The sequence below is a fragment of the Vanellus vanellus genome (assembly GCF_965231255.1).
Source record: "Vanellus vanellus genome assembly, chromosome: 2".
In the NCBI taxonomy this organism is placed as follows: Eukaryota; Metazoa; Chordata; class Aves; order Charadriiformes; family Charadriidae; genus Vanellus; species Vanellus vanellus.
In genome coordinates, this window is record NC_138906.1 from 72,849,701 (window position 1) to 72,869,333 (window position 19,633).

At 43.0% G+C, this 19,633-nt stretch overlaps 1 protein-coding gene across 1 annotated transcript in view; it reads right to left on the reverse strand.

Moving 5' to 3' along the window:
* PHACTR1 (phosphatase and actin regulator 1) overlaps positions 1–19,633 on the reverse strand; it is a gene marked incomplete at its 5' end in the record, with an annotated part of 317,672 nt that overhangs the window by 54,526 nt on the left and 243,513 nt on the right. Inside the window, 3 exons of the mRNA XM_082479822.1 lie at positions 2,037–2,367; positions 12,248–12,454; positions 13,478–13,663. Of these exons, the coding sequence (XP_082335948.1) occupies positions 2,037–2,367; positions 12,248–12,454; positions 13,478–13,663 (724 nt within the window). The remainder of the gene's footprint in view (positions 1–2,036; positions 2,368–12,247; positions 12,455–13,477; positions 13,664–19,633) is intronic.

The window sequence follows — 19,633 nt, forward strand, 5'->3', positions numbered from 1 at the left end:
CGGTCTGAAAAAGCAATTTAAGAATTTAACAGCAAGTGTCAGCTCCATAGACCTGTAAATACTCTGAAATACTTTTACTTCTAAATACTATGAAAATAACAATTGCTGTTGCAGAGGAAACAGTCATCACCTATTTTCTCTCTTGTGAATGCAAACGTTATTGATTTGTTTTGACAAGGAGAATAACTGAAGTACTCAACACTTTATTTCAGGATTGAAATAATAGCTAATCAACGCAAAAAGGCTATGAAAAATCAACTGTCTGCACTATCATGAACTAGGATTAATTCTCATTTTAAATGCGAGATATCAGTGCCACAACCTTTTCTTATTTTCCTCTGCAAAGGGAGGCAATTGCTTCATATTGGGAAATGAATCCTTGCTTGTTCAGTTTTTAACATGCAGCAGAACCTCAGCTTCAAATCAATAGTTAAAACCAAACAACATCACCTTCTTTAAATCAGTTAAATGCATTTGCAGACATAAATATGATGGACGCCTAGAAATTGGAGCATTCATTGCTGTGGGGCAACAGATGCCACAATGAAGTCATACTCTGAGAGATTTCACTGTGCTCAGGATAACACAGTGCCTTCTGCACGCAGTGTGAGCCAGACAGTAAGAGCTATGCTGGGGCCGGCATGGGTAGTGCAGCCCCAAAGGAGCCTTTGGGAGACACCAGCTACCCTCTGTGCTTGATGCACCGAGCTTTGGGGTGAGGCAGATGCATCTGACCAGCCCTGCCAGCAATGTGAGAGGTAACTGGGTAGTCACTGGGCTCAAGGGGGAATGTGAATGTTTTTTCCAATCCTACTGCTACAGCCCTTTTACTGATGGAAAGAGGATCCTTCTTCACAGCTCTAACAGTTTTGCCCCAGCAGAGATTTCCCCCATGCTGCAGAAACATCAGACCCCCCTGATATAACCACAGAGGTCTCGCTATCCTGGTACTAAAATAAGCTGGCAATGTGGGACAGCCTCCGGTCCCCTGACTGTTTTTCATGCAGTAAGGAGAATCTGGATCTCTAATAGCATTCTTTTTAACCATGCACTATAATGAAGGTAACATTATCACAAAGAGGCGTTGGGGCAAATCGTTAGGCATTTTGTCTGTTAGACCAAATACTTTCACATCCTAAGAGAAGGATGATCTGATGCTCCTAAGAACAAGCTGGCTACAAAGCTGCCCTTGGTACTAAATAGAACATGTCATTTTTTGGACTACCTTCCCTATTCTGGGACTTGCTCAATTTTCCTCTACAAGATGAAATAAATCTACCAAAGCTTGCTGATCTTGCAGTCTATGAGGACAGCTTGCATTTATCCAACACGCTTCACTTACTCCGACTATTTGAAGCAGCATTCAGAGATACCCACAAGTGACAGTAATAGAAAACAGCCTCGAGGTAGGTAAAGCTCTTCTGATCAAATGTACAAGCTTCCTTCAGATGCAAATGGCTAAGAAGGTAGCTGCTATAGAATGGGTTAAGTACTTATTTTAAGATCAAACATACAATTTAATTTAAATTAATTGAAATAGTATATTAAAACCCCTCTGAGGAAGGGGTAGGAAGTCCTGTTAGGTTGTTTCGAGCTAATTGGTAATACTAATCAGATGGCCTTGTTGAGCGGCACATTTGGTTTTTATTGCTCTTTTTTGCATCTTCCACTTCCTCTCCTTTTTTTTTTTTCCTAGCAATCCTCCACATAACCAGAGCTTTGCAGTTAATACTGCAAGCCAGGCATCTCCTATTCACATCTTCTCTGCTGGCTCTATTATCTAGCTCCTTGAACAGGACAATGGGGTTCAGGAAATTTGGTCTTTTTCTCCTCTCTGACACAAACTTGTCAAATGAGCCTGGAAAGGCTCTTTCCCCATCTCTGTTTCTCCAGCAATGACTGCCCTGAAGTTATTAGACCCCCAGAGGAGAGGTTTCATTCAAGTACTATGAATATAACTCAAGTGGTGATATTGATACCGAGGTTATCAGGAAACAGTGCGCATCAATATGTAATTTTAAAAGTCGATCCCTTACCTTTCTAGCCTTTGCATGGTCATGGCTAGCGTTTTGTTCAGTTCCTCTATCATCCGGCACCCTGAAGGGTGAATGGGCAATGTGCTGGACCCAGAAGGCAGGTGCTGGCTGTGGCTGCCGTACTGGAGCTGGTGCTGGTGAGCTGCTAACTGGGATGGCAGGACAGTGTGATGGTGCTGGGTCAAAGGCTGCTGGGAGCTCTTCTGCGTGGAATAGGATGAGAGAGAGAGGTCTGGCCCCCCTAAAGGCATGCAAATCATGACTTTCTTTGGAGGTAGTGGAGGTGACAGTTTAACTGGCATACAAGGCAGTTTCACAGGAGCGCCAGGATCTAAAACAGAAGAGAGAGAGGCCCTGGTGTTAATTTTCATGCCACTAAGATGGAGATCAGAGCATCTGCCTGGGCGAGCAGGTACTGAAGTTGCTAGTCAACGCGGGACTCTGCACCCCTTCCCTGCCGCGACTGACAACTCTGCATAGTGTGCACTTAGCACGGTCTTCAGAAAAAATACTGTTGCTTTGCAGCACTTCTGAGTCCCACAGAAAAACCAACCCAGGGCTGTGCATGCCCCTTAATAAACACGTTAAGCAATGCTTAACAAGGCTCGTGGCACGCTTTGACGCTTCAAAGCCTTAATCCTCCAAAACAGCCCTGTAAGGTAAGCGCAATGCCTCCCGCTCAACAGGCAGGCAAATAGGGGAAGAGCAATTCGGTGTCTGAAGTTATAGCATGACTCACCACCACTGCTGGAGCAAAAGCTCAGGGACTCCTGATCCTTCTCAGCCACTGCAGTGCAATTACTACAAGTCACATTTTTTACAGATTTCTAATGTGCAAAACATCTGGTGTTAAAAATTACATTACAGGGCAAGAGAGAAAAGAAATAGGTTTTGAATACTAAACGGGAATGGTCTGGAAAAATGAAGGGTACAGGAGGAGAAAATGATAAAGCACAGAAGATTGTTAGGATTAATGTATTCTTTTACAGAAGACTTGGCAGGCACTTTTCTCTGGACTCATGAACTGAATTTTAACCTTTTTAACTGTAGGCATGTTCCTTGAATCACACAGCTGACCTGCCAGGCAAAGACTCCCCTGACTTCTATGGGAAATCAATGAAAGGTCCACAAGCAAATCGCTCTGCCATGACTCAACCGCAGGATGGAGATTTTTGGAGCTGCACCGTGAAATGCTTTCGGAAGGGAAAAGAAGTTAATGGGAGGGCTTGTAGTTCCCAAGATGGGTGTGGGAAATGGCCACCACATAATACTAAGTGCAAAACCAAGAGTAAATACATATGCTGCGAGCTGCAACTGTGCTTGTGTTTAGGGGGAAGGCCAGTCCCTTTCCAGTCTGGAGCACCACAGACTTTTGGCACTGCAATGCAGCTCTGCAGGCAAGGCTTGCGCGCTCTTTGGCCTCTTCAGTTCACCCTTCTTGGGATGTTATATGGTATCCACTTGATATGTCTCCTGAAGGTAAAAACTCTTCTGGTGGCTACACCGAGGCTGAAATCTAACTCATGGGATTGCCAAACCATGTGGTAAAGGAACTAAAGGGCTAGAATCTTCTTTTGACCTGAGAAAGCTTGGGAGTAAGATGTTGCCCTCCAGGTTTCAAAGGTCATCACCAGCCCGAGCGATATCAGATTTCTAAAGTCCTTTTCCAGATGGTTCTTTTTAGCACTAACTACCCTTCTCCTTGCCCACTTTATTCCTTCCTCCCTCCTGGCCTATTCTGAGTATTGCCTGTATTAGTATCCATATCCACCAGCCAGGGTGCACAAGGTTGATACTAGGACTTCCAAGCACTAAAACTTCTTGAAAATGAGTAAGGACAGTAATGTGGAAAAAGACCTTGCATGGAGCCAAGTTCACATATGACATTAGACTTTTTTCAGTGCTAGTTGTAGCTTCATTGCATGCACAGTATCCACTTGATACTAGTGTTTTTACTACAGTAGGAACAACATGCTGACAGCAAGTCTTCCCTTTCTTCAAAGGGCTTATAGGCTAAAGACATGGGAGAGGCAAAGGCTGAGCAAAGATGAAATAGAGGCATGGAGAGAAAGGGGTCTTCCCACGTTGCAGTGTGGGAGAGTTACAGAGGGTAGAACTCAAGTCTTTCGGCTTTCAATGCAATATCATATCCCTTTGACATGTCTCTTGAAGGCAAAAATTCTTCTGATGGCTCCGCCAAGGCTGAAATCTAACTCATGGGTTTGCCAAACCACAGGGCACTGCCGTCTCCTCTAAAGCAGATTGCCTTCTGTACAGTAAAAAAAAAAAAACTTTCAGGATTTTCTATTCAAGTACAGGAAGGACTCCAAGTTACTGTTTTTTTTTCTTACATACACGTTATCCGTGTATATTTCCTCTTTGTATCCTGCATAAAAGAACACACCATCTTCAATAAAAGGTAAATAACAGAAAGAGTAAAGAGTAAATTGTATACAGCCCTGAGAATAAGGCTCTTATGGGATTTGTAGTAACAAAGTGCTTTCATACATTTGTGCTCCAGGCAATTCCACTTCTAGAGCTGGTCCTGAATTACGAAGACTACACTGAGATCTGCACTTCCATTTTGAAAAGTGCAGGTTTGACTGTTGGTTTTAGATCCTTTTCTGCTGTATCTCAATTAATTTCTTCATCTGACAGTGCCTGTGCCTGGATGCCCCACCACTGGATGCAGAGGAGTCCTCCATAATGGTTAATTCAAAGAGATCCCAACTGCACGCATCTATTGCTTCTGACAAAAGAATAACTGGGAGTATCAGCTGGGTTTTCTGCCTTCTGTGATCGTGAAGATTAGAGCAATATTGTATGTTGGGCGTGAGTATAACATGCCAAATGCTTCAGGTATAAAGCAAACAGGAATCCTTTCACCTTTCTTCTAAAACATAGTGAAAATTTCTTTTCTTTTCTCATAACAGCATTCATGTAGTAGAGTTGTGACAGAGGCACTACAGCTTTGGAGTTGCACAGGAGAACAAGTCTAGCTTAATTATACCAAGTAACTACATACTGCATCATGAACCAGATGTGCATACTCTGGTTTCCACTCTTCACAACAAAGGTATGGACCTTCAGTTTTCACCTAAATTTAAAGATATCCTTCACATCATCATGTTTTCAGTGGTATCAGTGCTAAGTGACTCCACTGGACACCTGCCAAAAATCTTGTCTATCATTTTTAATGTAAGCCTTTATTCAGACTGACTGTGTTTCACCCAAGTTCTTGAGCCTGTCTGAATATGACCCTAGTACCTGAACAGAGCCTTGAAAATTAACCAAAGGCATTAAATCTACTTGTCTGCCCTTCACCTTTGGGAGAATTCTACTTGTCTGTTAAAAAAAAATGGCCAAAAGGAGAATGACTGTATTGGGAGGAGAGTTCGATCTATTTGCTTGGAAATGTATCAGTATATCTTCACTGACATCAGTGATGGAGACCTTGTACTGCAAGTTTTCGTGCATGGTCAGATCAATGAGTGTGCTCAACAAATGTGGCCTTGCTCAAATCCATGAGCTCCAGGCACACTGTTGGAAACTGCGCTACCATCAACTGGAGTAAATGAGAGAACAACTTGTCCCTGCATGTAAGAGTGAGAGGACAGCGTTTTATAGTTCTTTCTTTATTTTGTTTGTTTTAATTTCACAATGTATGTGATGTATGGACCAGGGGTAGAAACAGTTATTGTCTCCATCATGGAATCCATCAGACATGGACATCTGTAGATGAATAAGAAGCTGGACAGTGGAAATACAAACATGCAATCTGTGGTAAGTGTCTTCTCACTGGAACATTGCTGGAGTCTTAAATCATTGCACAAAGCACTCGTGATAGAAGAGAAGCAAACTGTGTGAAGCCAGGTGTGCAAGGCTGATTAATCTCTTTTGGCTGAGGTTCTTCATGCTCAAGAGAATAATGAGCAATTTTGCAAGATGTTGGTTCCCAACAGGGTTGTGACCATTCAGCACTGTGCATGGTTAAGTAATAACTGCCAGAATTGATGAAAGAGATGTTAGACATACAAACCTTCCCACTGCTGATGACAATAAATTACTTAAAAGATAGTTGTGAATGCCACAATATTTGCTGCGCATCAGACCTATGACAAAAAGGCCAGCCCTTACCCCTTCCATATAGATCATTTTGCTAATACCTACAGTTGCTGCATTTCCTCTTGGCTTTTTCAGGAGATAGATGTGCAGCCAATTCTGTGCAGCAAATAAAAGTATATTTATACTTTTGTTGGCTGCATAGAAGGTCTGCTCATGTATGGTTCTTCTGATGTGTTTGGAGTACACTGAATCTGTATACTAACTGCACCAAATTTGAAGCTTTCCAACCACTGAACATGGCTGGAGAGCTGGTCAACACATCTTGCAGAAACACCTGTTGCAGATAGAGTTCTAGGAAGTTCTGGATGCATGGTAGCAAATATTGCTCCAGCAGGGCTGCTAGGAAAGCTCATTAAAATCCTCAAATCCTCCCCCAGCACAACTACCGCATGGAGTAAGAGGGCATGCCTGGGAATCCTGGGCTTGTGACAGAGCTGGCTATGTTTCCTATCCTGCCAGAGGGAGAAAAGCTCTTTCTTGACTGTTTGTGATGCCAAAGAAGAGATAGCATTGTACCCTGACAGCAGGGCCAACAGCCTCCTGGGTTGTATGAGTAGAATAATAGTCAGGAGACCAAGGGATTATTCCCCTTCTATTCAGCACTCCTTGGACTGCATCTACATTACTGAGTCAAGCTTTGGGTCCCCCAGGAAAGACATCAAAAACATAGAATGAGTTGGGCCACCATGATGGTTGAAGGCTGGAGCACCTGACCTGTGAGAAGAAGCTGAGGGACTGGGGCTTGTTCAGCTTGGAGAAAAGATAGCTTGCACAGGAAGCTATCTTTAGCAGCGCAATAGCAGCCCTCCAGTACCTATGAGGAGGTTATCAATAAGGTGGAGTCAGGCTCCTCACAGTTGTGTATGGTGGGAGGAGAAGGCAAGAGAGGTTCTGGGCTAAACTATAAAGAAAACATTTTCCCCCATGAGAAGAGTCAAACAGTGGAAAAGGTTTGCCCAGACAGGTTGTGCAGGTGGCATCCTTTGAGGTTTTCAAGACCCATCTGAACAAACCCCCGAGCAACCTGGTCTGATCCCCTAGCAGGCCCTGCTTTGAGCAGAAGGTTGGAGTAGAGACTTGCTGAGGTTCCTTCCCACCTGAATGACCTTATACTATGACCTTTGCTGTACTGCATAGAACTACAAATAATACAACTTGTCACAAAGTTAATGAGTTACTCTTTAAATTACATCCACGTAATTCTGTAATGTGCAAACCAAAATGTGCAAAACCCAGTGTGGCCTGTTGAGGGAGCTCCATAGGGGAAATGAGGCGATGTGCCTAATATTTGCTGGTAGTAGTTGGACAAGTAACTTTTATTCTTTCAGGTCTTCTCTTTGGGAATGACTTGTGTCTGAACAGTGGGAGTCTCTCTTCTTGCAATGAGTTTCTTGAGTAGATTCATAAAGACAAGTTAAAAACTGTTCTGAGAGATCTGCCATGCATCTTCTGCTGACTACCGCAAGATATGCAGCCATATCTTCAGGGAAGATTTGAGACTGATATTCTTTGCTGTTCTTCTGCACCATGTATGCATTCAAGGTTCAAGTTGAATTTGGAGAACACAAACCAAGCATGCTTAGCCTAAAGGTTGAAAAGTACAGCTCTGCATGAATTCATGTGCAAAGCCTTGAAGAGGGTTTCAAAGACAAGAAGATTTTCTGCCGCCTCTTATGTGCTAGGTACTCCCCTCCAGGTAGTGGCAGGCAGAGGAAGTGTGGAGAGAGCAACTGCATCAGGGTCCAGTTTCGCATGAGAGCCTGGGAGTGCTGGTGAAGGAGAGCTGCTTTTGCTCTGCTGCTTCTCCCTCAAGCGTGCAGTGAAAAGAGAATTGTCCATTGCCCCCATATGAATGTAACCTGTGTTCACGAACATAGCCTGCCAGAGCAGGCAGCAAGAGGTAACATCACAGAGGAGGAAGCTTGTGGATAATTTCTTGGGCTCATCTACAGAGGAGCCTTCTAAGACACACGTGACACTGTTGCGTTATAAAATACTGCAGAGAATATTTATCGGATAAATTGTAGTTGTAGGCACCTTTGTAATGCTGCAACTAACAACCATCTGTGTTGTGGCAATGCAGCAGGACACCAGGCATCCATGTTCTCAAACCTCATCCTTGGCTTGTCTGGATTATCAGAAATAACTTTTGGGGACTTGTAACATTTAATACCCTGTTAAATGTTTGCCTCTAATTATGAATTAATTCTTACTCTACAGAGACATAACTAGAAAGCACAATCTCAGAACTAAAAATGGGCTATGCCTCTCTTCAAAATCTTGAATTAAGAAAGCAAGAGAATGCAAAAGGTTTTTCAAAGCTTAACTACAATAGCTGAGTGGCCAGATACAACCAAGGCTACACCCTACTGTAATATTAGGCTAAATTTGGGCTCAAATACACTCAGGTGTTGCCAAGATCCCAGCTTAGTGGCATATATTTTGTTCTCTGATGTTTTAGGTGACTTTATGGGTTACTGGCGATTCAGTTGTTTGAAAGGAACATAATTAATTTCAGAAAACATTATCTGTGCTGCTAAGAAGTAACAGCTTAATGAATCAAGATCAGAAGGAGCTTTACACCACTGGGGTATGCTGTCTATCAAATCAGATAGGACCAGTCTTCTTGTCACTTTTGGCCACTAAAGATTTTATGATAATCTGGGGACTTTACCGCAACAGTCCAATTAAATTTGGACCCAAGCGATTATTTCATCTCCCCCTACATTTTCAATGAAGGGGGCTGCAAGTGTTGTCCTAAATGTCTGGGTTCTGCATGTGGATATTGGAGAATTAAAAAGATGAAAGAAATTCTGTCCATGAACGTTGTCTAATAATAAACATATCTGAAAACCAGTAGAATGCTCACCAGAAGGTGACTGGCCAATAGCTAATGCAGAGCAGTGAAATAATGGTATCAAAACAGTTAAGGATCATGTTTTCCTCCTAGTGTTGTCCATCTTGTAGGGCTGTGCAGGCACTTCCCCACCCAGTGCTGAGACAGGGCATGTTCCCTGTGGAGGCATCATCATCAAGAACATGGGAGATGGCGTGAAGCAAAGCACGGAGCATCTTCTACAGCGGCAGTGGCATCACTCCCAGTGGCTGCTCTTCAGTCTGCTTTTGGCTCCATCTCTGTTCCTGCACTATCCCATCCCCACAGTGCTTCAGCCTTGAGAAGCATGCCAAAGTTGTGTGTTTTATATTTGCTAGAATAAATTCTCTCTTCCTGTCACCTTTAAAATGGATTTTTTCCTTTTCATTCTCCCCCAAATTAAATGTGGGCTTACATGTTTATTTTAGGCCTGTTCTTTTATGCGCATTTCTTATCAGAGGGAAGGCCAATCTTTGTCTTGGCACAGGCAGATAGATGTTTGAGATGGTCCACAAATGCTTTCAGAGGTGAGGAATGTTTCTTTTCCAGTTCTAAAACCTGTATTAAGTTCTTTGCCAAACCTTGCAAGTCAGTCTTCATGCCTTTATTGAAGAACTTTGGGATAAGTTCACAGCAAGAAGGTGGTTGGTCAAAGGAATCTTTTCTTTCCTCAAGTTTTGTATTTAAAATATTTCTCCTTCCTTTTTCTTTTTTTTTTTTTATTTGCAGCTGACCATGGCTGTGGTGATTTTATCATATATGTTTGTATAAAAGATGCTTCTATTAAATAAATATACGTATGCACACATAAACATACATATATATATATATATTTATTAAGACAGAAGTTACGAGGTGCTTCTGCACTTTCAGATGTGTACCTGGACCCTACCCAAGATCACATCTCCCCTTGCAGTCTTCTTGAACAGAGCTTCCAGACCATTAAACCACTGTCACTCTCAATTAGCCAAGCCCAGTATGTTTTAATTTGTCCTTCAACCTTCTCACAAAATCTTCATTAGAGAAATGGGTATGCAACAAGAACAGAAAAGTCTTCACCTCAAATGAATTCAGATTTTACTTGTTTTCTCACATACAAACTGAAGATGTCTCTGGAGTAATTAGTAAAAGAATAGCATTAATTCTGCTTCTCAGTGATGAGGGTGCTTCATTAGGATTGATTGCTCATTTCCAAAGATTATACATGGCTAAAATAATTACCAGTGGAGAACACAAGGCACTGAACAACATGTATATCCTTTAGACCACCAAAGTAAATAGACCCTTAAAATAAGTTTAATACTTTTATTTATAAGTTATGTATAAATGAGGCTTTCCAGGAATAACTGTCAATTAAATTAGGGCTCTATGACTTAATGTGAATCTCTGTTCCTTTTCCCTGAGGGTTCTGTATATGCACACACAAGAATATGTCTATGTGCACATACGAGAGTTTATTTAGGACTGGGTGAGAGACCACTAAAGGCCCCCATAAAGTAAGAGAAGTCACAGTTCTGTTTCACTTTTACTGGAAAGTCGTCACCATCAAGCAATTGCTGATAGATTGAGCCTGCGTCTACTTCACACAAAATTTCCAGCTGCAAAAAAATCACACCAGAAGCCCTCATCCTTTAATTCTTCTGCTGTCTCTTACAAAAGAAAGGCCTATGAATGAAGGACATTTAGTACCTGAGTTTTTTCCTATGCTATTCCTATTTTTTTATTTCTTCTATGTCGGCCTCATTTCTGAGCAGTTTCTTTAATTGGGACAGAGTGTTATGGGAGATCATAGGAAGCTGGTTTTGTCCTCACCTGAAGCCATTAATACTGCTGCCTGGCTTTGCAGGCTGCAGAACTGCCCATTCAGTTTGTAGTACAAGGCAAAATATTAACCATTATGTGTAGATTTTGGCAGGCAAGAAAGTAAAGAGATTTCACATAAAATGAACAAAACTATACAGAACAGAAATGCGTGGTCATCCAAACAGAAACATGAAGAGACTACATAGAGATATGAGAGAAAACCAGAACATGCCCTTTCCTAATTAGCTCTTTCCTGATGTATATCTTAACCTGAATAAAACGGGTATTAACTGTCAGGAAAAAAATCCCATCTAGAATGTATTAACGTGGGCTGAACATTTCTCACATCAGCCCTGAAAAGATAAGGGCAACATTAACGCAAGAAGATCAACCCGGTGAGAAGACCAGTAGCCGCCCCAGTAGAGAGATGCACCTCACCTCATCTTGAGCTCAGGATTTTGAGGTGCTGCCTCCAGGGCAGCAGCTGCAATTACAAGCAGACTGTTCAAAAGGTGCAGGCAAGCATTTAAGGAACCTCTTTTGGTCTGTGTAAATGTAGCCATCCTTTGCTTTGGTGGTCTAAATGAGAGACTGGAGAGAGCACACCCACCAATCCTCCTTCCACATGTACCTAGAGCTCTGAATCCCAAAGAGCCTGGACAGTTGTGAAAACATCTGGAACACAAAAAAGGAGCCTGTATTGTCTACTGTTGCTACCTGCTGTGCAGTCAGAGACAAACTGCAGCATAAACTGCAGGACACCAAAATCCTAGTCATTGGGAACTGGAGCTGCCCATCATCATCAGGACTCAGCAGTGGAAGGGGAGTAGTCAGGCAGGGAGTGGGAGCAGGGAAGCAAACTGGCAAGAAGCCATGGACAGAATGGCCTGTGTGAGGATCAGGGGGCCAAGCCAAAGACAAACACAAGGGAAGATACAGGGTGTGTGCAGGGGGACCTGCCCAGATGGCAGTTGAGGGGAGAAGCAACAAAGGGCAAAAGGAGAAAGCAAAAGTCTCCCTTTCCCCTTAACCCTCACCCCTTTTCTCATTAAAGGCATTTAAAGATATCCTAGTATTTTCCTGATATTTCCTTTCCCATCAAAACACATCCTGTAATTTTTGTGGTGATGGTAAGTCTTGATGAATAGGAGCGAGGAGGGTTAGGAAACGCAGTGGCGGTCTTGGGTAATTACAGCTGAGAGGGGAAGTGCCCTGAAGCAACCTTGATGAAGTTACAGCCTGAAAGTGCTTTGTGATCCCTGCCCTAGGTACGACACAGATATGCTACCAGTACACACAACAACACGTGCAAACACTGTAACAGAAGGACACTGAGAACCTTGTGGTAAGGGCAGGTTTGTCCTATAAGGGAAACGGTGGTGCAGAGGGTCCGGGAACACCTACTTACCAGTTAAGTGGCTGGCAATCCTGGCAATAGGTTTAGGAGGCAGGGCAGGGGGCTGTTTGAGGAGGGACAACTGTTTCACTGGGGTGTCCTCATGGTCTCCAGGGAAAGCGGCAGATTTTTTGGGGGGAAGTAGCAGGACTGGCTTAGCTGTAGGATCTTGGGAGAGGAGGACGCCGGATTCATTGGATGTGGGGCTCTCTTCAGACACTGGAGGACACAACCACATCACAGACGCAACAACGTTACGAGCAAAGCAGCAGCGGATACAGCCGCAGTAAGACAAGAAAAGCAGCGCAGCAATGCAGATTAAGAAGGACTAATAGATTTCACTCAAACATCATATAACATAGAAAGGAGGAGAGAAAGAAAGAGAGAAAAAGAGAAAGAGGAGGAATAACACACATCTACACAACAGCCAAATTTCCCATTACCTCTGACAGAAGCCAGCTCCCTTATGCCAGGCTGGGATGTATTCCCACATCTTGAACACAAATCAAGAACCTTAAAATGTCACATCTCAGACGGTCTGTCACCACAGCTTGCTCAGGACCACATATGTTAGCGTGTGGTCTCTAAACTTATCCTATAAATGTAAAGGCACCTCAGGGGGCCGACTCCATTCCAAAGTGGCCGCATAGCTGTCACAGAATCACAGATGAACACTTCTACCAGTCACTTTTCCTCACTTGAGGATCCTTCGTCCACAACTCTCAGCATTAAGTGATGAAGAAGGAGGAGCTAACCTGGATGTACGGCGTTGCTGTCTCTCTGCATGGGCCAGGGAAGAAATGCAGAGAGCCTCACCCAAGGTAGGGCAGCTGGTTGTGTCAGCTGCTGCAAGATGCTCGGTGTGAACGTCAACCAACACCACGCGGCCGCTAAATGGCATGATGTTGTACCCGAGGGTTTAAAAATGTTAACAGCTCTCTACTCTAGAGCTCATTGGCACAGCTGAGATGTAGCCAGAGAGTTTCAAATGTTCACAAAGTGCACGGACTTTGCTTTAACAAAGAGGTTACTTGTTTAGAAGCAGAGGTTACTTCTACGCCAAGTCAGTCAAAATTTCTCATGGAGCATCCAGTGACAATCTGTGTGTTGTCACCTCCTTCTCCACCTGAAGATCTTTGTTTTTGACAAGGATTTCTCAGGGCTAGGCACCAAATGTTAGAAGTCAAAAACTTGTTTCAAACAGCTTAGAGTATCTACATCATAATGTAAACAAGATGTTACCTGTCCCATCCATGATCTCTGCGGTCGGGAGCACCTCATATGAGCAGGGTTCCCCAGACGTTGGACCTGACTCCAGTTCTGCTAGGGCTGGCAGGGATACCTGGCTGGAGCTCAGCACTTGCCCGGAGCCCAGAGGCTGCCCATTCTCCAAAGCTCCTTCTTCATTTGGTATGGAAAGTTCCCCATCTGTTCATAGTTGGAGGAAAGCAGAATGACAACAGAAGACATATAAATAACATGCAGAAATAATTATAATTTAAAATTAAATCTGCTATCTCCATGAGCTTGCTTGCAAATGAGGAACCTGAACTAAGATCTTGTACGTATACAGAAGACATGGAGATAAGAATCAAAACAATATGGTTTGTGTCTCAAAACCACAATTTGTGCAGAGCAATTTTTGGAGATATCTGACTGTGATGTTCTGTCCAGAACAGTTTCACAGAAGCCTGGTAGCATTCCATTTGCCTTAATGGATTATTAAGATTTGCGAAAGATCTATCAAATATCTGTGTTGATCCGTTGCTTACCCTAGGATGGTCATTATGATCCATGGTCTAAGCTGGATGGTTCCTGACCTATGGGGCCATCCAGTCCCATCCACAGCCACAAAATCTGTTTTATCTCTGTCTCTGTTGAAGTTGGGAAGTCAGGAATGAGAATGGGCTGGAACTGATGCTATGGAGCTTAAAGAATACTAATATACACAGTATATAACTTAGAATATTTTAATAATAATAACAAGGATCATTCTTTTCCCTCACCAATTTTTATGCTGTAAGGGACACAAGCCAAGTCACAGAAGTATGTCCCTATTTTAAACACAAATAAAACATTACAGCTACCAGCGTCAAGATTTTAAGTAAGAGTGAGAATATTTTTTTTTTTTTGGTGCAAGGTCTTGATACTGGGATATAGCAGATTCCATTTAGAAAGCCTGTTTTTAAAGTTATTAATAATATCTCCTCTGAGCAAAATTTCTGTAACAGCAGCTGGTAGTTTCTTTCCTATCAAACGTCACTTCACATTAGAAATAATAAAGAACAGAAGCGAGGGATCAGATCATTCTCTATGGTGTCAACCCGCATGATTTTTATCTCAGAACTTGTTATGCACAGCACTCTGGTACCTGGAGGCAATGACTACATGGATATCTCAATTACAGTTTTATAAAGGAAAGTGTTCAGCCCCTATGGTTATGAGTGGAATCTTGAAAATATAACCAGAATGTGACCTGTAAGGCTAAAAACCAGCAGGCAAATAAATGGAGCCTAATTTTACTATGCATTTAAATTATTCTTTTAAGTCAAACGCAGGATTTCAGAATATAGTTCTTGATTTTTGGCCACCTCTGATTAGTCATATTACTGCTCAATGTACTGAGCAGAGATGTACATCATTCAAGTGAGTGCACATTTTCCCCTTACAGGGCTAAGATTTGCAAAACACTTTGGAAAACAATACCAAAGAAAGAAAAAAATTTAAGTCTCACTTAAGTGTCAGGACACAGCAATTAACAAGTCTGAACATATGTTAGCTGATAAGTATTCAGAATTATGTTTCTGCCTTTTAAAGCTTCTGCATACTGAGTGAAGATGGTCTCCTCCTTATTTTGGAGTTATTAGAAATACCAAGGTCTTGACTTTCTTGTTTTTGTTGGAAGCTTTTTGAAGACCTAGAAAGCTATTATGGTACACAGCCACATCATACCGGACTGAAACCTGACCCACGGCTTTCAGAGCAATCAACTGAGCTGGCTAAAAGGTGGCAACATCAATGAAAACCGAAGGTTTTGGTGAATTGTTTGCAGCACAGTCTCCTAACTGCTGTGGTCATTCGATACAAATGCATTTATTTCCCTAGGCAGCAAAAATCAAACAACAGTTCAGCCAGTATTGACTTAGCTGTTTGGGTGGAAATACTATGCATTCTGTGCTTACTCTATCTCCCTTTTATAAACACACACCTCTACACGTGTTCGGTATAGGGGCTGCTGTTGTCTCAGTTACCTGGTTTCATGAAAGAGCGTAACTTTCTTATGCAGAGCAACTGTTTCTTGAATGAAAGGCAGTGATTGTGTCCAGCAATATTCATTAATTCAGTGCAGGACTAAATTAGACTGTATCCGTGAGCAGATAAAAAGGTATGCATGATAAAACCAGTAACATTTATTTTTTAGAGGGATGTCTACACATTTTTAATGAAGTGGGATGCATATTGGAACATGCTAAGCACCTTGAAATCTTACTGTCTTGAGTGCACTTTGCACTTCTCAAGGTATATTCAGCATGATTTAAGAAGACAGCATTCAAATGACTCATTGAAAGTTTAAAATTGCAAAAAAGTAAAATGTGAGATAAAATTTTGGCTTTTACTTTTTGTCATAACAAGTATGACAGCCCTCTTGTACTGACAACATACCTCTTTTAATCTTACCTCTGAATATCTCTAATATTCATTTAGACTCTAAAACTTGTCCTTGGATTTGACTGAAATCATCAGACATGACACAGTATCATGACTGAAATACACACTCTAAATCTGATCTCACTTAAAGGAGAACTACGCGGGGAGCTCCTCGAGTACAGCAAACAGATCAAAGATGCAGATAAAATAATTTGTAGAATGAAGAATATCTTAGTGTGAATTAATCCTGGATCAGAGACATGTTTGACAACGAGATATAAAATGCAAATTACTTATTATTTTTAAAGTATGAAAAGCTATTCCGGTTAGCTGAAATACAAATGAAAAGAATCCTGGTAATGCAATTATTACATATATATGGATGAACAGATTAGTCCTCAGGAACTGGCTATGAGTTTAAAGTTAATTTTGCACAGTGATAACATATGTAATCTTTTGTTCTCACACTTGCTAAATCCTTTGCTGTGTTTTCACAGAGCCTGCTGCTACTTAGCAGAGAACAATTTTCCCTAAATGCATGAGCTTTGATAATGGCAGCTGAGTGTGAATCAGCTGTAGCTGGATGGGACCAGAGACAGTAGCTTCACCTCTACAGCAACAGGAGCACATGAAGGCTCCTCTTTTGTTCTGCAGGAGGCTCCACACACATGAAGTCACTGAAGAAACAGGACCTCAGAGGAAAATCTCTGATGCAGAGGACTCTACCCAGACGCTTTGGTTCACCTTAGCATTTGAAAATAACAGCATGGGGTGACAGCCCAGAAATGCACAGATGATATGTTCAAAACATGTGGCCCCTAAGCATGGTTTGTACTCCTGAACTCACCTGCCATTTCCACTTCCAGGTACTTTTAAAAAATTACCTGGTGCGAAGCAGCCCACAGTGCATCATGCTGACTGGTACAAAGCGGTCCTTTTGTTGTTTCTTTATGTTGGAGCTCTGCCTACCCTCTCACTGTATCTTTTCACTCTGAACACCTTGAGCAAGGGAACTTCTTGAGCAAGGGAACTTCTTGCATGTCTGAAAAGTGCCACGCTCATGCGCTCCTTCCACAGACAAATGGTTAAGGAAGTCAAAAATCATGAGGAAAGTTCGAAATCCTGAGTTATTTTCCACTTTGGGTTGTCTCCTTCAGTACTTGCCTACTCTCAAGTAAGACTGTCCAGGCAAGCATTCTCAATGGCAAAGGCTAGGAATGGCAGAGAAAAAATCATGTCCTTCTCTGCAATGGCCCCCATGGGCTAGGGGATGGAAAACTGAGTGTTCTTGCATGTGGTCAAGACCTGTCCCCAGGGCTGTTTCCTAACCTTGGTGGCTACCTTAGCACAGTGGCTAGGATCCTCCTTGATTTCAGTCTCAGCAGACCCCTGATTTTGGGGATCCTGTGGAGTTTGAGACAGGCTGACATATGAATGTCCTACCTGCTTCTGGAGGAGTTTGATTCCTTTCAACATATTGAAACTGCAGCACAACTGGCTCTCCGGTGGCTGCCATGCCTTTCTCCTTGCTCCATTACCAAAGCCACTTCTTCAAACTTAAGCTCACATACTGCCACAGAACCTGCCTTAGCACATAAGTGCCGCATTTCTGAATCCTGTCAGGATTTAGGTAACCTGAAATTTGGGTCTAAATCCATCATTTTGATTAGATAGAGAGTACAAAAATACAAAGTATAAAAGATGAAGACTGCCCATGCTTCCTTGCAGAACCACTGCACCATCGTCTCAGTAGCAAGCAATCAGTACGCACTCATATTCAGAAATTTCTCACTACGATGTCATGGTTTTGGCTGGGATGGAGTTGACTGTCTTACTGGCAGCTGGTGTAGTGCTGTGTTTTGGATTTGGGATGAGAACAGTGCTGGTAAAACACTAATGGTTTTGGTTGCTGCTGAGCAGTCAAGGCCTTTTCTGCTCCTCACACCGCCCCACCAGTGAGTAGGCCGGGGGCGCACAAACAGTTGCGAGGAGAAACAGATGGCCAGCTGACCCCAACTGACCAAGGGATATTACGTGCCATATGACATCATGCTCAGTATATAAAGCTGGGGGAAGAAGAAGGAAGGGGGGGATGTTTGGACTTACGGTGTTTGTCTACCCAAGTAACCGTTATGCATGATGGAGCCCTGCTTTCCTGGAGCTGGCTGAACATCTGCCTGCTGACGGGAAGCAGCGAATTACTTCCTTGTTTTGCTTTGCTGGCATGCGTGGCTTTTGCTTTACCTGCCTTTGTTCTCAACCCACGAGTTTTCTCATTTTACCCTTCCAATTCTCTCCCCCATCCCACCGTGGTGCTTGGTTGCCGGCTGGGGTTAAACTATGACACTACAGGCAATCTCATCTATGTTCAGATAAAAGAATAGGTATCAAAATACTACAAGTAGATCTAATTCTTTGACTGGCACCATGGAACAGCGGGCAATTCTAAAGATGCTTTGGGGATAGTTACACCTTCACGTGAAAAATCAAAGCTGTTTATCTATGTGTTGGAGCAATACTATAGCAAAAATGTGAGTTCTTCTAAATGCTGTGGTATGTTCTGAGTTGCAGGTGGAAGCGTTATTTTTAACTTCTCGGCACTGCCTGCCCACAAACTATTAGAACAGCAGGTGCTTCATCAGATACTTCTTCAAATTACTGTTTTTCCAAAAGTACACAGTATTTGAAAATATTACAATCTTTGCCTACATTTTCAGAAGACTCATGGAATCACGGAATTTTCAGAGTTGGAAGGGACCTCTAGAGATCATCTAGTCCAACTCCCCTGCTAAAGCAGGATTGCCTACAGCACATTACTCAGGACTACATCCAGGCGGGTCTTGAAAATCTGCAGAGAAGGGGACTCCACAACCTCCCTGGGCAGCCTGTGCCAGTGCTCCGTCACCCTCACCGTAAAGAAGTGTTTCCGTGTATTTGAACGGAACTTCCTGTGTTCTAACTTGTGCCCATTACCCCTCGTCCTGTTACTGGGAACCATTGAAAAGAGCCTGGCTCCATCCTCCTTCAACCCACCCTTTAGATACTTGTACGCCATAATAAGGTCTCCCCTCAGCCTTCTCTTCTCCAGGCTAAAGAGTCCCAGCTCTCTCAGCCTTTCCTCATAAGGGAGATGCTCCAAGCCCTTAATCATCTTAGTTGCCCTTCGCTGGACTTGCTCCAGCAGTTCCCTGTCCCTCTTGAACTGGGGAGCCCAAAACTGGACACAGTATTCCAGTTGTGGCCTCACCAGTGCAGAGTAGAGGGGGAGAGTGACCTCCCTCGACCTACTGGCCACACTCTTCCCTATGCAGCCCAGGATTCCATTGGCCGTTTTGGCAACAAGGGCACATTGCTGAGCCATGGATAATTTACTGTCTACCACAACCCCCAGATCCTTCTCCTCAGAGCTACTTCCCAGCAGGTCCGCCCCTAACCTATACTGGTGCTTTGCATTCTTCCTCCCCAGGTGCAGGATCTTGCACTTGCTTTTGTTGTTTGAACCTCATTAGGTTCTTCTCTGCCCAGCTCTCCAGCCTGTCCAGGTCACGCTGGATGGCACCACGACCTTCTGGGGTGTCAGCCACCCCACCCAGTTTGGTATCATCAGCAAACTGGCTGAGGATACACTCTGTCCCCTCATCCAGGTCATTAATGAATATATTAAACAAAATTGGACCAAGTATTGACCCCTGGGGGTCACCACTGGTTACAGGCCTCCAGCTAGACTCTGTGCCGCTGATCACAACCCTC